This window comes from Sparus aurata, chromosome 23 (genome assembly GCF_900880675.1).
Source record: "Sparus aurata chromosome 23, fSpaAur1.1, whole genome shotgun sequence".
NCBI lineage: Eukaryota > Metazoa > Chordata > Actinopteri > Spariformes > Sparidae > Sparus > Sparus aurata.
In genome coordinates, this window is record NC_044209.1 from 1,033,774 (window position 1) to 1,049,925 (window position 16,152).

Genomic DNA, 16,152 nt, shown 5'->3' on the forward strand with positions numbered 1-16,152 from the left:
GTTTTGCCATTGTTTAACCTAGAAAACACTGGTCTGTATTTGCAGAACTACCAAAATGGTCAGTACATCTCTAATCCTCCATGTTCATTTTTGGCAGGAGTTAATTTGCCTTGGTGTCCTGACCTAACATGGGGTTGACTGATGGTCTGAAGGGTCACAGGACTTTTCAAAGAGATATTTTGGTATTTGTGTGTGTCCTTGCCCTCAGCCTTGCTTTGATTCCTCCTTCAAATATTCATGAAAGGCCAAACCTCTCATCTTTGATGCTTGGGATTCTGTGCACAAATAACAAATATTAACCATAAATCCACTCACTAGAACGGTGTAACTTCATAACAGCAAAGAGAAGTGCAGGGTTTTGATTTTCTCAGGCACAACATTCATCATCAATGGACACAATAGGGCTCAAACTTTAGGATTACTGACTGTAAATGTGTGCCATTCTGGATCTATATAACACTGACAACTAGAATCTAGCGAGTTGGAGTAACTTTTGGACCTTTTGAGTGCAAAGAGGAGTACAGTACCATAAATTAGATATTATTTGAAAGTGTGTGTTGTAATCCTTATGTTCACAGGTAACTGTATCCTGCCCCTCTCTATCGTGGCGGGCTAGAGAGGGGCAAGGCTATAAACCTGTTCACCGTTGATGCATTGCAGCAGATAGTAAACACTAGTTCATTTGAGCCATACTGAGATTTTTATTGCTGGTATCTTATGCTGTGTCTCTGTCTATAAACTACAGAATAGCGTATAAATTGAGTATAGTTAATGAAATGAACAACCCAGCTGTAGCCTTGTGTATACTCATAATCTTAAAGCCGTATGATCATATTATCAAAGCAGAGAAATTCAACAATGTTCAATAGGAATATGATCGGTTTCTACAAAGAAAAATTATTTGTAGATACCATGAACCCTTCACATTCCAAACCTAAATGTTGTCCTAATCCCTTCTCGGATGACAATTTAAATTTCAGTTGCTACTGATGCCATAAAAAAGTGAAATATAAGCAAACAGAAGGATTTCTCATGAGTGGATAGCCTCAAACAGGTCAGGGGTTCTGTATGAGCACCTGATACCATTCTATGGCAGAGGGAGTGTTGAGTGTGACATGGCACAGAAAGAAATAAAGAAGGGAAATAATAGAGAGGTGTGTGTGTGGAAGAAATAATAGAATGACCTACTGATGAAACTCTAGCCTGAGGACACTGACATGAAACCTGTTTGATGCAGCAAAAAATACCGCTACAGAACAAAGACCTTTCTGTCTCATTAAACAAATTAATACAGACTTTAATATAAAAAAAGCACTTCAATATCAGTTAATGAATCATATTAAGTGCGTATTGTGTTGTAGCAAAGCAACAAATACTCGAAACTTGCATAAGTTTGAATGCACCTCAGTTATGAAACCCTTTTACCAAATGCCTGATGGTTACTTATCTCCCAACAGAGATGCCAAGGAAGCATGATGACTCACTGGTTTGCTACTTCTAGCATGAGCTCTGGAAAAAACATTGAGTTTAGTGTGTTTTTTTTCCCAGTCTTATCTGTAATGGTGAATTGCTATATTTACCAGTCCAATGTAGCATTACAGGCCCCATGCAACCATTATTGTGAAGCCCTGCAGTCCAATCATTTTGGTAGTTTATTGTTTTGCTCTTTCCTTCAGTATTGTAGCATTGATAAAAAAGGGTTCCAATTAGCAGATGCCCCACAGTGTTGCATGACAGGGAAGAATATTGTTGTATATTCCTTCCATTTTGAATTTGTTTTCCCATCCAGAAAAGCACAAGTAGGCTACAAGATCATCACTGAGCCACAGTGGGGCTATCGTGCTCCAAATATTTTGGAACCAGTTAAATTTTGGGCTCTCTGCCATTTGGTAGGCTGAATAGGTTTAAAATTACATTTGTCAGTCTATAGTATGTAGCTGATAAAATGTATTTAGCTTGTAGCAACATGTCTGTTAATTCCAGCTTGTTAGGGTAAAGTTGACCCTGAAAAGGGATGCTTTGCTATTCATTTATTTGGCCAAAGACTGATGATTTCTTATATTCTTTAAATGTTGGTCAGAGGTATTTTTGTCTTTCTCTGCTCTTTCACTTGTCAGTTTGGCTGAACCGCCATAGCCTTTTTCACTATGTTCCAAAGCACTGCCTTTTTGCAAAGCCTTAAAACTATTTAATCCCATATCTATTTGTAAAGGGGACTTTCTACTGCCTTAAAGCATAAAAGACCACTCAAAATTCAGACTCTAAACTTTCTAATGGATGTGTAGGGTGCAGACCATCTACTACTTTTGAAGCCACAGGTCAGTGTTTTCTACTACTTACAAAAAATAAACATTTTTAGATTGTATTGTTTAATATACCTTTTGTAACTTATTTTTCACAGATGGGGCAAACTAGTAAGATATGGGCTTGGAGATGAGAGCCTCAGAGTGAGACGTGTATTGGGAGATGTTTGGTTTTGGTCTTTTCACAGGAATCGCCGACAATAAGAAAAACCATGGAGTGGTTCAAGAAATGATGCTAAAGTTTCTCAATAATTTATTCATATGTTGATATTTTACACAGTGTAAAAACAACTTGTTTGAATTTAACTACCAACCAACCTTTTAACCAACCCTGAAATACGCCAAACTGAGACAAGCAAACAACTTTGGTGAGAGTGGAAAAACAATCTAAACTTGCATGACTGGACTCAGCAGCCTCAGTGTGTCAGTCTGTAAATCTCCTATCAGTGGCACATCTTCACACTGGGCAGTTACTAAACTAGAACATTCATAATAATCTTCTTTTGATCAACAAAAGTGTTGTCTTCATATTCTCAAGCAGGTATTTGGGTTAACATCATGCAACGTAACAATTTAGAGTAAAATGTGACATTGTAACTTAGTTAAAGGAACAGGAACAATGCTTTGGCCAGGCCTGCAGGTTTCTGTTGGCACTACAGTTTATACAAGTAGTGGTACAAAATATCCTTCAACATTGGAGAGATTACATCTGTGAGCGTTTATCGTGTATTGCACAGGTTTCCCTCCGTCATTCCCTCTGGAGATGTATGATGCATGTCTCTGCTCCTTTACGGGCGGGAGATGAGAAGAGTGAGTGCTGAAGGGCAGAAACGGTTCCCAAGGAAGCAGGTGTGCCATCATGTCTGAAAAGGAAGGTGGTAACATTTGGCACAGACTTCACTGCAACAGTTTGAACTTGGTTGAAGACACTCCAACCTGTCTGTCAGGCTTTCCTCTGGTTTCACCCACTGACGTTCTTAAAGTGTCACAGACAAGTCTGCTGAGAGGGCCCTCTGTAAGTAGTGGTTCAAAAAGTCTCCCATCTTCAGTAGCACTACTATCCTCTGCCTCATCTCTTCTTTTTGCTGTGTCGGAGCATCTTCTTCCTCTTCAGGATCATCTCGTAGAGCTTCTCCAGGCCGGGCTGCAGGCCCTGACCATCCAGCGCTGAGCAGCCCTGTGTGTGGTGCGGCGTGGACAAGCTCATCTCATGCAGAGCCAGCACCTTCTCCACCTGAAACACAGAGCACAAAACAGTCACCACCTGAAAATTTTGAGCCACAAATCACTGCAGAACAGATCTTTCAATAATGCTGACTGGTTGTGAACTTTTTATAAGAGTTGCTCTCAATATCATGATGACAGAAATGTTCTCAGGGGAGAAGACTGTACAAGTTCACAGCAGGGTGGATATTTTACCAGTAAAATTTCAAGCTCCTTATGGTTTGAAAAACTAGGTTTCTGAAGACAGATGATATATTGATACAAAGCTGCTGAAGGCTACCGTTAAATTTAATAACTTTTAATACACTTTCTACTTTTGAGGAAAAACATCTGGTTAAGGCATAATCCATCAATTTATGCAGGTCTATTTTAGACAGGGCTGCTACTAACAATTATTTTCATTTTCAGTTAATCTGTCCTTTTAGTTTCTGGATTCATTAGTTTGTTTATTCTATAAAATGGCAGAAGATGGTAAAATGTTATGTTTCCTTTGGCCCAGGATGACATCCTCAAACGTCTTGTCTTTTTGACAGCAACCTTAAAGTAAGTTTACTGTCATAGGAAGAACTACAGTGGAACATATTCAAATTTAAGAAGCTGGAATCATCTTTTTTTTCCTTCCTAAAAAGAAAAAAAAACTCAAGCCAATGAATAAATTATCAAAATGGTTGGCAATTAATCCATTAATCATTGAAACTTTAGTCTAAACTAGAGGGACAATGCAGATACCTTTTTTTTATTAGGGATTTAAGTGTGATATGAATATATTGGCCAATATTTTTATACAAAAAATAAAAACATTAACACAAATGTGTTTGATAACATTTGAAGGATCATTACAATCACTATTTTTCAGTTTAACAGTAACGTACTGTCCAAAATGACGAAACATGACATTTCACTTGGTTTTCCATAATCTACCTCAAGCATCTTTCTCCCCAAACATTAACTGTCAGATTAAAGGAGCCAGAACCAGAAAACGTTGGCAGTTTTACTGTATAATTAAAATCGATTATCAAAATTTTTCAAACTTGTTAGCTGATTCACTGTTTACCTGAGAAATCATTTCAGCTCAGCACCAAGCCATCATTCATGTTACAATAATTACCTCTGAAGATGACATGGCTCCATCCAGGTCCTGTTTGTTTGCCAGAACCAGCACGGGCACCCCTTGGTTTTCTGCTGACCGGGTGATCCGATTGAGTTCCACCTTGGCTTCCTCCATGCGCTCTGTCTCGGCAGCGTCCACCACAAACACCAGGCCATCCGTCCTTCTGGTGTACGACTTCCAGAGGGGCCTCAGCTTCTCTTGACCGCCAACATCCCACACCTGGAACGTGGTGGTGTTAGTTTTGGAGTTACCCATAGGCACTTTAATCCACTCCATGTTGAAGCCTTTAGTGGGGATTGTCTCAACAAACTCCCGCAGCTTGAGTCTGTAGAGGAGGGCGGTTTTCCCTGCAGAGTCCAAACCGATCACCACAACGTGCAAAGACTGGAAGCTGGGGAGGAATGGGGTGTTTGGGGCAATTTCTGTTAGCTGGTTCCCCATGTTTAGGTATAATCCCTCTTAAATGATGTCCTTTGGCTGAACTTCCTTTAAACTTCCTGGGGTGTTCTTATTTCAGTTGCCGTCTGTGTCATTGGCAGCTACAAAGTGTGAGTCTGGAGAGGGCTCTGAAGGTGGCAGGCGGTACCGGGAGGGGTGGGTTCGGCTGGAGAGCGGTTCACACTCCTGGCCTTACTTCAAAGTTTAAAGCAGGAAAATGTGTGGGGGGCAGACCAGTGGCTACAGTCACCGAGGACCTGAGGGAGGTATGAAGAGGGGGAGGAAAGCATGAGTCAGCTGTTTTAACAAGGGCACTGGGCTGCCCTAATGAGACTAGCTGAGATTTATTAGTGCTGCTCCAAAACAGTCTCACCATCAAAAGGACCAAAGCTATGCGACATGTGGGGACTTTTCACCTAGAAAGACACTGAGATAGAATACAGGCTGCAGGTTTAACCCATCTTTAAAAAGTGATTGACACTTGATGTGACTGTATAGGCGGGTCTTAATGCTCACAGTGGTAACGTTGTGTAGGTTAAACAGCGTTTGTTATAACCTACCATTTAGCTTTTATCCTGCGGTAAATGTGAGCCGTGGCTCTTGCACGGCACAAGTCTTTGTCAGCCGCTGTAGTGATTTTGTTTCTAGCTGTATCCTGACCCACGACGAGAATAAAGACATGGACTCAGAGAGCAGAACAAGAGCCCCCAGCAGCGCTTAACAGAGTCATTCCACGAGAAAGAGTTCAAATTGGTCTTTGACATTTTCATATTTTTTTCCAAAATGTATCATTTGTTTGTATACCCCACAGCATTAAGGATATTTTTAACTATCAGAAAAACATATTTTCCCAACTCAGGCATTAGCTCTCTATCTTTATTGGTCATTATTTCAAGATCTGGGCAATGTTATTCTTCAACCCCGTTATGTACAAAATGGAAGCTCTCTTAGATGTCCCCCACACTAATTTACTAATTGTAAATAGAAAAATGATACAAAATCTCACTTTTTTGCTATACTAAAGCCTGAAATGTCCCTTTTCGTGAAAGGGCTCTTGTCATTTTTCATCAAAATTGTAGTTAAACTGAAGAATCTTCACCAAAATCAATAAGCTTATGATAGCTCTCAACATTTTAGACAGATGTCAACAAACATTAAATTACTTTTTAATGCATTTTTTAAAATAATATATGAAAATGTAGGTGTGACGGGGTTGAGACTAGGGTAACAGGGTTGAAGATGGTAACAGGGTTAAAGGGACAAATACAGCTTAACATTGTTTTTTTTTAACTCTAAAATTCACTGTAGGGGAGACTGGGGTAAGTTGAGCCACCCCTTGTTGCTGGGAAACAGTAAAAAAAATTGATCATGTGACCAAATATTTAGGAGGAAGGCATCATTTCATTGAGTCTGTGAAGGTAAGAACCACATGGGTAAAGTGGTTAGACATTTATTTCCAAAAAAACATTTTTCACTCTTGAAAGTGATCACGCGACATCGCCTCGTCCGAGCACATCCAAACTTTGTACGAGCGACATCAGGCTCTACTCAACTCATCATGGACTTCGTATCACTATCCCCGTCGGACAATCTTTCAGACGAGATGAGGATCACCATTCATCTGAAGCCGACTACTTTCCCGTCACCTCTGTACCCGAGACCCCGATTCCAGTCGCCCAACAGCCGCCTAGGACGCGAGCGGGTCCGAAGAGCACCAACTTCGTCTCATCCATGGTTCGCATCCCGCCTGGTTCATCTCTCCTCAACATCCAAGATTATCATAGTTCGTCCGACGACTCTCCAGTGTCTCCCAGCCCACCTCCTTCCGCAGCAAAGAGAGTACGAGGAAATTCCGGAACAGAAAGTCACCGTCGCTGCAGTTCACCACAGTTCGCCGACTCCTTCACCTCCAAGAAGCAAAGCCTCCCACCATCGTTCCACCAACACCGGCCGAACAACTCGCCGGTCGCAACCTCTCCACGCTCCGGTGAGTTCCCCGACCGGCTTTCATCTTCTACAGTCACCGATTGAACAGTAGCCACTCCCCAGAAAATTTTAAACGACAAATGAATTCTGTTTCACTGAATGGACTATAAAGCCAAACTTTCTTCACACGCATGTGAGCTTCTTCCGTCAACACCAGCTCTCTTCCAGGTGACGTCATCACGCGCACGCAACTCACCGTGACGTCGACCCTCCTGTTAAAAGGGACAGTACAATTAAATACTACAGCCCAAAGACAGCTGAAAGCTCATAGACAACAGAAAGTGCAGCTGCAAAAGTGGAGACAGAGATCCTCAGCCAGATCAAATGACTCTAGAGTTTCTGCTACCACCTCTCGTCATCACTCCACTCCAAAGGGAGTGCCCAGATGGATTTCAGGACCTTCCAATCCCCATCAGGATTTTCATCATCGACACCAGCAACTTACAACATGGTGCCCACTGCCATCCAGTTCTAGCCACCACAACAGCCAATCTTTTGGGAAAAAAAAAAAAAACCAAACTCATGGCTGCTCGTTCCGTTAACACCAGATCGCTTCCAGGTGACGTCATCACGCACAGCCCTACAGGCAGTGACGTCTACGCTCTTGTTAAAGGGACAGTACAATCAAATAACACAGCCCAAAGAAAACAGAGCAGCAGCAAAAGCAGAGACAGAGATCCTCTGCCAGATCAAACAACTCCAGAGTTTCTGCCACCACTTCTCGCATCACTACACTCCAGATGGAGCGCCCAGATGCATTCCAGGACCCTCCAACTTCTATCAGGATTATCGTCATCAGCTACAGCAACCTACAACCTCAAGGGCAAACGCCACAGTGCCCACCGCCATCCAGTTCCAGCCATCACCACAGCTAACCTTTGCGGGGGCTCCTGGCACCGGGATGCCAGCGCCCCCCACTGCTTTTTCCAACAACCACAGCAGCTCGCTTCAACCGGGGCTCCTGGCACGAGATGCCAGAGCCCCCTGCTTCCTGTTTCCAGCAACCACAGCAGCTCGCTTCAACCGGGGCTCCCAGCACCAAGATGCCAGAGCCCCCTGTTTCCTGTTTCCAGCAACCACAACAGCTCGCTTCAACCGGGGCTCCTGGCACGAGATGCCAGAGCCCCCTGCTTCCTGTTTCCAGCAACCACAACAGCTCGCTTCAACCGGGGCTCCTGGCACCGAGATGCCAGCGCCCTCTGCTTCCTGTGTCAAGCAACCACAGCAGCTCGCTTCAACCGGGGCTCCTGGCACTGAGACGCCAGCGCCCTCTGCTTCCTGTTTCCAGCAACCACAGCAGCTCGCTTCAACCGGGGCTCCGGTCTGTATATAAAAATTCTTGCACTACATCATGTAAATATGTATATACGTCGATTCGATTCTATTTTCTTCCCCTTTCTAATTATAGTGTCTATTCTATTGTCTATTTTGCTATTGCGCTGTTCTCGTAATATTCTGCTGCGACAAACAAATTTCCCCGTCCGTGGGACATTAAAGGATTCTCATTCTGATTCTGATCCTGGCACCGAGATGCCAGCGCCCTCTGCTTCCTGTTTCGAGCAACCACAAGCAGCTTGCTTCAACCAGGGCTCCTGGCACCGAGATGCCAGCGCCCTCTGCTTCCTGTTTCCAGGAACCACAGCAGCTCGCTTCAACCGGAGCTCCGATGCCAGAGACCTCTGCTTTCTGTTTCCAGCAATCACAGCAACTCGCTTCAACCGGAGCTCCTGGCACCGAGATGCCAGCGCCCCCTGCTTCCCGTTTCCAGCAACCACAGCAGCTCGCTTCAACCGGGGTTCCTGGCACCGAGATGCCAGCGCCCCCTGACGCCTATTTCCAGCAACCACAGCAGACTGCTTCAACCAGGGCTCCTGGCACCGGGATGCCAGCGCCCTCTGCTTCCTGTTTCCATCAACAACAGCACCTCGCTTCAACCAAGTCTCCTGGCACCAAGATGCCAGTGCCCTCTGCCGCCTAATTCCATCAACAACAGCACCTCGCTTCAACCGGGGCTCCTGGCACCGGGTGCCAGCACCCTATGCCGGGATGCAGGGAGCTTCCATCTCCCAGCTCCATCAGTCCCAGCAGCTCATGTCGGCTGGGGTCGTCAGCACTGGGATGCCGGCACCCGTTCTTCCCCCTCAGCAGGCAACCACTAATTTCACTTTATACACAGCTACCCACACCAAACGAGAGCTTCAGCCTTCTCTCGCCTGTTGTCGGCAGCTTCACCAGCACCCATACCTCCAGAACAGATGTCATCTACCCCTTCTGTCATCTTCCCGTAATCAACGGCGTATATAAGAAAGGCAGGCCCGTCATGCACTAAGGAGGTCGTTCGAATTGCAACGGCTTCAACAGTACCGGATGCACCGTGTCCCAGTGCCGCTTCCTCCACGTTAACTCCTTCTGCGGCGGGGGCCACGCCCACCCCGAATGCCCATACAACCTACCTCGCCAAAGCTAGTTTCTCATAAAGGACTTGAAGAAGGTCTTCGCCCGGACTTCCACACAATCATCTATCTCTTTTGAAATCAAAAATCTTCAGTCGACCATAACCGAGCCAGATTCAGTTGACCGCACGCTCGCTAAGGAAGTTAAGGAAGGTCCAGGAACAGACCAGTGCTCTTAAAGTCCTCCCTATTCACACCGACTTCTGCCGTTTCTTCAGCATCCACTGGCGTGGTATATATATTACTTCGCCGTTAGGCTCACCTTTGGTCGCAAAGCAGCCTAAACTCTTCGACACCCCACCTGAATTCCTCAGCTGGATCCAGCCTAACAATTTCCCCCCACCTCATCGCCACCCGCTTCCGGCCTGGTTACCCTGACTTCAGTCTTCTCCAACCTCGGGGTCCCATCGTCGCAGAGAAAACAGAGGGCACCTCCACATCCCTCGAGTTTCTCGGAATCATTCTCGACACTAACAAGTTTTAGACTTCATTCCCGGTCGAAAAGCTCAACTGAACCTTCTTCTGCGCCCCGCGCCGCACCAAACGTCAACTTCTGTTCCTTCCGTCCCATCACTCTTGACCTCCATCTCCCTGGATAGCTCGAGCCTTGCTGAAATCCGTTCATGTCAACCCTCTCACCAATTGGAACGGAATCACTTTCTTTTACGATGACCAACCGACTCACCCGCATGACATCCATCTGTACATCGATGCTGCTCCTTAGGCCGGTTTTGGGGGGTTTCTACAATGGAAGATGGCTTGCGGCAGAATCGCCCCCGAAGCACGCTAATGAATGCTAGAAGTTCAGAAGCTGGCACCTCACGCAGATACCTTCCCTACGCCAGTCGGGCGTCGACATTCAACTTGTAAATCCTGCGCTTATACCCCTGAGCGACTCCCAGAGCTCCACCATCAACAGCCTATCACCATCGACCCTCTCTTCCTACTGGACAGCTTGGAAAGCTTCCATTACTTTCACGACCAATACAACACAACCTTTCCATCATTCAATCTCATCACCACGACTTCTTTCAGTACTTACGCCCATTCCTCATGACAAATCATGCATCACCAAGCTTACCTTAGCGGTATCAGCTTCTTTCCAAGACAATAACCGGCTGTTCGTTAACAGTTCGTTACGCCCTCGCCGTCTTCCTCTTAATGCCGACTTGCTGTTAATCTGCCTCCACACAATCCATTCCGGGTACGGCACTCCTCAAGTCGCCCAAACCTTGGAAGCCATGTTCTTGCTTGCCTTTTGGTTTCCTCAGATGCTCCGAATTCACCTCCTCAACCATTCACTTCGACTCAAGCCTTCACGCTTGCATTTCTGACTTGTCTCGCTTTCAGACGACACCATGGTGTTCCACTTAAAGCAAACCAAAACCAATCAATTTGGTCCGCCTACACCCGTCTTCTTCTTCAAGGTTCAATCACCACTGAATCCCTTCAAACCCTCGCAAATTTCTTGCAATTCCGTAAATCTCACAACAATGACAGATCCTCTCTTCATCTCCGAATCCGGCCAAGTGGCTACTTGATTCGGGTTCCACCATCACTTTCGCCACGTGCTGTCATTGTCTGGTATTTTGCCCGACAACTACTCTGGGCACTCCTTCAGAATCGGAGCTGCCACTTCAGCCTCCCGTAATGGCTTCCCAGAACACTTCATATGTCTCATAGGCCGCTGGTCCTCCCAAACGTACCACCGTTACATCCGTTCAGATCTCAAAGATCTCACATCCGCTCAATCTCTTCTCAAGTAATTGGAGGTTTTTGGTGGTCCGTCGCTGCCCGGGAGCGGCGGCGGATTCTCTACAAGAATCCCCACAACGCACTCGAAGAACTCAAAAGAACCAAGATCTTCGACACTTCGTTTTCCTTTGTCACTAATAAATCCTTAAACGCATCTCGTTGATGGTGTGGTCCTTGCTAGTGAATTGAAGCTTAATTGGCGAAGTTTCAGGAGCAGGACCACACCTCAACAGCGCCAACTTCCGCATTTCTATAAATAACCACCTGACCCTCTCCTCTGCTTCGCTCTCGTATTCTGCACCCCTCCCCCCCACCCCATTTCTCTCTGCCTGTTTCTTCTTTCTCTCCTCTCCTTCCTAGGTCCATGAGGGGGTCCGTCGCTGCCCGGGAGCGGCGGCGGATTCTCTACAAGAATCCCCACAACGCACTCGAAGAACTCAAAAGAACCAAGATCTTCGACACTTCGTTTTCCTTTGTCACTAATAAATCCTTAAACGCATCTCGTTGATAGTGTGGTCCTTGCTAGTGAACCTAGCATAAAAGTGCACCATTTTAGCTGTGGGGACTAATAAAGTCAGATTGGTAGCTCTGGGGTAAGTTGAGCCATTTGGCCAGGGGTAAGTTGAGCCACCCAGCAGAGGTGGGAGATGGATTGATCGAGGGAGAGATGGGGATAGATGGAACGAGAGGAAGATGGAGGGAGGAGTTTAACGAAGATGGAGACGAGAGGATAGATAAAGGAAGGAAGGAATGATGATGAGAGGATGAGAGTTAGGGAGTAGGGATACGGCTTAACTTACCCCACTCCTATGCTCAACGTACCCCATACACGGGTAAGTTGCGCCACAAGACCACTTTTTTTGGACATGCTATATTATCGAAACAGTTATGTTTACATTCATTCTGTTTGTTTAAAGGGATGCACAACAACCTGAAATATATGCAGATATATTAGTTAGTGACAAAACTATGATTGCCTTGATGTAGTGATCCTAAATATGAAAAATGGCTAATCTTACCCCAGTCTCCCTATAGGATTTTCTATGAACATTGTATTTCATTGTGTAACCACAAGAATCAGGGGCGTAGAATTGGGTCCAGCAACAATATCCAGCCACTACTGTGTAGTCCCTATCAATTGTTATTACATGGCTCTTCTTAATGCTGTAGAATGCCCCATTCATTTGAATGGGCCTTCCCAACGTTCGGCGGTCAATTATTTTCGTATAATTGACCACTGCTAAGCATATTTGACGGTTGTCAAGGAAAGTGGCCTTTTTGCTGATTGACGTATTTCGTAGCACTCCGCGCTCTAAAATCTTTGCTCCGCAAGTAGTCCGGTCACTTTTCACCCCAGCGTCTTCGGTCACTAAGCGACGTCAGCTGATCTGTAGTCTACTTCATATCGGAAAAATGTACTCCTAGGCCACTAGTATGGATGAGTGTCACATTAACTTTAATATTCTTGGAAAATACGGTGATTTCAACTCTTGACAAAAGGCTGAGTTGTCGTCACGGGTCAAGAAAAGAAAAAGAGAGGAAAGCAGCGAAGAGGGAGAAGCGAAACGGTGTCGGTTTGGCGAACTATATTTCTCTGCTGAAAAACACTACGGTAACAAATAAATTGTAAAAAGACACACTATGTCAAGTTTTCTTTCGTGTTGGCAAGTAACCTTGTAATAAGCGGGATAATGTATAGAATGGCGGTCACTATCGGGAAAATAAGTCCCGACAGGATGAACCGAACCCCCGACGCTTCGTGTCGCAAACCACTGTCTGTATCTTTGTATCTGTGTCTGTTTAGTCAATGATTGTGGCACACAAAGGGTTAACAGTTGGTCTCTGCTAGAAGTTTTTTTTTTTTTTACCTAAATATCGCTCCCCCGTTTTCCCGCTAACGTACGTGATTGGCTGTCCCCGCTGTCACTCCATCTTCAACCTGCTAATTAACCAGGACACGAGGTCGCCATCAAGTATCTGCAACCGCGAGTGCAAGTTGTCAACATGTTGGGTATCTATTATGCCACCAGACCATATATTACATTCAGCATGCATGTGGTAAAAGAATGTTTATCAAATATAATAATAATTCATTTAAATAATTGGATAACTTACCAACCCAAGTCTTAAAATCACAACCCCGTCCCAATCTCACAACCCCGTTACCGGGGTTAAGTGTGACGGGGTTGTGATTTTTGCACAAAATGCCCGCTGCTGTACATAGTAAGTACCAGAGAAAGAGCACATGCCTGCATGAGATTCAGAATTAGCAAAAATCATAAGTAATAGTTTTCTCTCTTTTTTTCATGTGACGGTGTTGAGTCATTGAGTTTGACGACCACAATATCACAAGATAAATGACCAAAATAAAGTAAAAGAAGGGAGCCACTAGCCTGTTTTTGGTGTCCTGTTGTCCAAAAGACTTGAGTGATGTCACTTCCTGGTGTACATGCTCATATGGATCATACCATTGTTTTTATGGGGGGAGAATCATTTGTGTAACAGGGTTGAGGGGTTACTCAGGTACAGAACTAAATAATGTGATTTTAATGAATATTTATCATTTAATTTTGAAAAAAAAATATCACCAACAAATAAGCACAGATAGATGTTTAGGTTTATATCAAAATGTATGGACTTTTTTTTTATACTTTTATTTGGTATATTCTAAGTATGCTTTCATTGAAGGCCATGAGGGACATGAGAAAATAGGTGGTGTCAACAAAAAAACAATACAATTTCTCATAAAAAGATAACATTTTATCAATGTTTTCTTACACTGTATTAAAAGGAGACATTTCAATGTATGTAAAGTTATTAAAATATAGATTTTTGTGACCCAGTAGATAAAATACACCTAAAGAGGAGACCGGGACTCAAAATGCACCATTTTCATGGAATGACTCAACAGCCAGCTGGGGCTCCCTCGGCTGTTCATTGTTAAACGGTAAAGCTAGTTCCCCAGACCGAGTTGGACTCGGTTAAACGGCAAGATAACAATGTGAAGAAGAAGAAGAAGAAGAAGAGGGGACTGTACAAAAAACAGCCCTTAAGTTCCTGAGTTAAAACTGAGTGAGAAGTCCGGAGTCTTCGTGTAGTGCTAGGCGGCACACGGGTTACTCAGACCTTAAAATAGTTCAAATGTCTCACCTGGCAGCGCCTCTGAGCTCCTCAGAATGCTCGACATGGTCCTAGCGCTTTTATTTAACGGCCAAATAATCCCAACAGATGTTTTCCTTTTTACAGCAGCGTACGGTGCGGTGCGGTGCGGTGCGATGCTGACGTCCAGAGTGTCCGACGAAGAATGGCAGCAGCCAGCAGGAGGGAGAGGCAGGGCCGGTAAACACGCTGCCAACCCCCCACTGCTGTGACATCAGCAGCGGGGGGTGGAGACACGGGGTGAGACCGGAGGAGAAACAATCCATGGATGTGGCGCGACTGTGTCATGATGCGGGATCACTGCTGCTCTATCTCCACATGTCGTGTCATCATGGCAGTTTGCGTTTTTGTGAAGGACACTTTCAAAAAAACATGATATTGAATTTGGTTGAGTAAAACTAGAAATGGCATGAAAATACTTTATTAGCCTATATGGGAAAGTAAAAATGGCATATATCACTTAAGTCAGCTTTGTGCACAACACATTTTTGATTATTATTCTTTTTATTAGCCCACTCAATTATTAAAGGGGCACTATGTAGTTTTTTAAGAGAAATTCAAACTGAGAATTCAAAAGGTACAATATTAATGAGGTCATAATACAAACTCAAATATATTTTTCTTTCCATCAGTGAATAAACCAGCTGTTCTCAGAGGAAAAAAAAGTCCCTGAACACTGTTTGACATGGCCATGCTCAAACATGACACCGACCTGCTTCCAGGAAGCAGGATTGTTAGCTCAACTGTGAAAAATACTTGGCTATTGTTTATGTTTTGAATCTAAATATATTAGGTGTCAGTCATTTATTATTGCTGTTTTGCTAACAAATGTTAAACGTTGTTGCATGTTGTTTTAGGTGTTGGCTACTGAGTAATCCTGCTTGGTGCAATAGCGCCCCCTTTACTCCAGTTTCAGGAATGGACATTGAATCCAAAACCAAAGCTGACGTTTCTGCACTTTCCCAACAAAGAGTGGGGTATTTCAATTTGGGGGGTTATGTTACATTTATTTCAAATATTTGAAATCCCAATTTGAAATTTGAACACTAGGCTAGTGATTGGGATTTCAATATTTGAAATCCCAATCACTAGCCGTCCTAGGGCTCTAGGACGGCTAGTGATTGGAGTCCTAGAACAGTCTACTACAGCACAGGACTAGATCTATTTGTACTGACAAACATCACAGGTCAGCAGACAGAATAGGTGTTCACACAGGAATGTATTTCCAGACCTAGATCATTTACATGTTTAAATTCATAATGAGCGCTGTGAAACAAAAGAGATTATTGATTTTTAAGTGTTACTAAAATGATCACAGATAAATGACAGAACTTGAATCACATAGGATTTTTCACTTTTGGAATCAACAGCCATTGAAGGTGCAATATGTAAGAATTTCATTTTAAAGAATCGTTGAAAAATGTAAATTATTAAACAAAACAGTTAGCATGCTAACCAGCTAGTCCTTGGCCACTTTGTACTCCAGAGATGAAAGTCCAGTATCCAACAGCACCAACACTCCCCTGGAGCTCTGAGCTCCTAGTACATGCAGAGTAAGCTAAAAGCAGCGCCAGCTGCATGGCTAACTAACCTAACAAGCTAATGGCATCTACAGTTAACATCAGTTCGCGGACACTGAATAGATGATTATGTTACGCAAAAGCAACATTGCATCATGACCTCAGAGCAACTTGGATTTGAAAAGGACTACAATGGCCAACTG

General features: G+C 44.1%; 1 protein-coding gene across 2 annotated transcripts; it reads right to left on the reverse strand.

The window, feature by feature from the left end:
- Nucleotides 1–2,533: 2,533 nt before the first annotated feature.
- On the reverse strand, nucleotides 2,534–14,619 carry LOC115575726 (ADP-ribosylation factor-like protein 4D). 2 transcript variants are annotated; one of them, XM_030407982.1, is made up of 4 exons: nucleotides 14,421–14,619; nucleotides 5,450–5,503; nucleotides 4,636–5,333; nucleotides 2,534–3,537 (listed from the first exon to the last, which is right to left on the reverse strand). In XM_030407982.1, exons 3-4 carry the CDS (start codon nucleotides 5,077–5,079, stop codon nucleotides 3,373–3,375), a joined length of 609 nt encoding a protein of 202 aa, XP_030263842.1. In that variant the 5' UTR covers nucleotides 5,080–5,333; nucleotides 5,450–5,503; nucleotides 14,421–14,619; the 3' UTR covers nucleotides 2,534–3,372. The 2 variants fall into 2 exon arrangements, with proteins under 2 accessions (XP_030263842.1, XP_030263841.1); XM_030407981.1 differs by lacking the exon at nucleotides 5,450–5,503 and having other exon boundaries at nucleotides 14,421–14,617.
- Nucleotides 14,620–16,152: the final 1,533 nt, after the last annotated feature.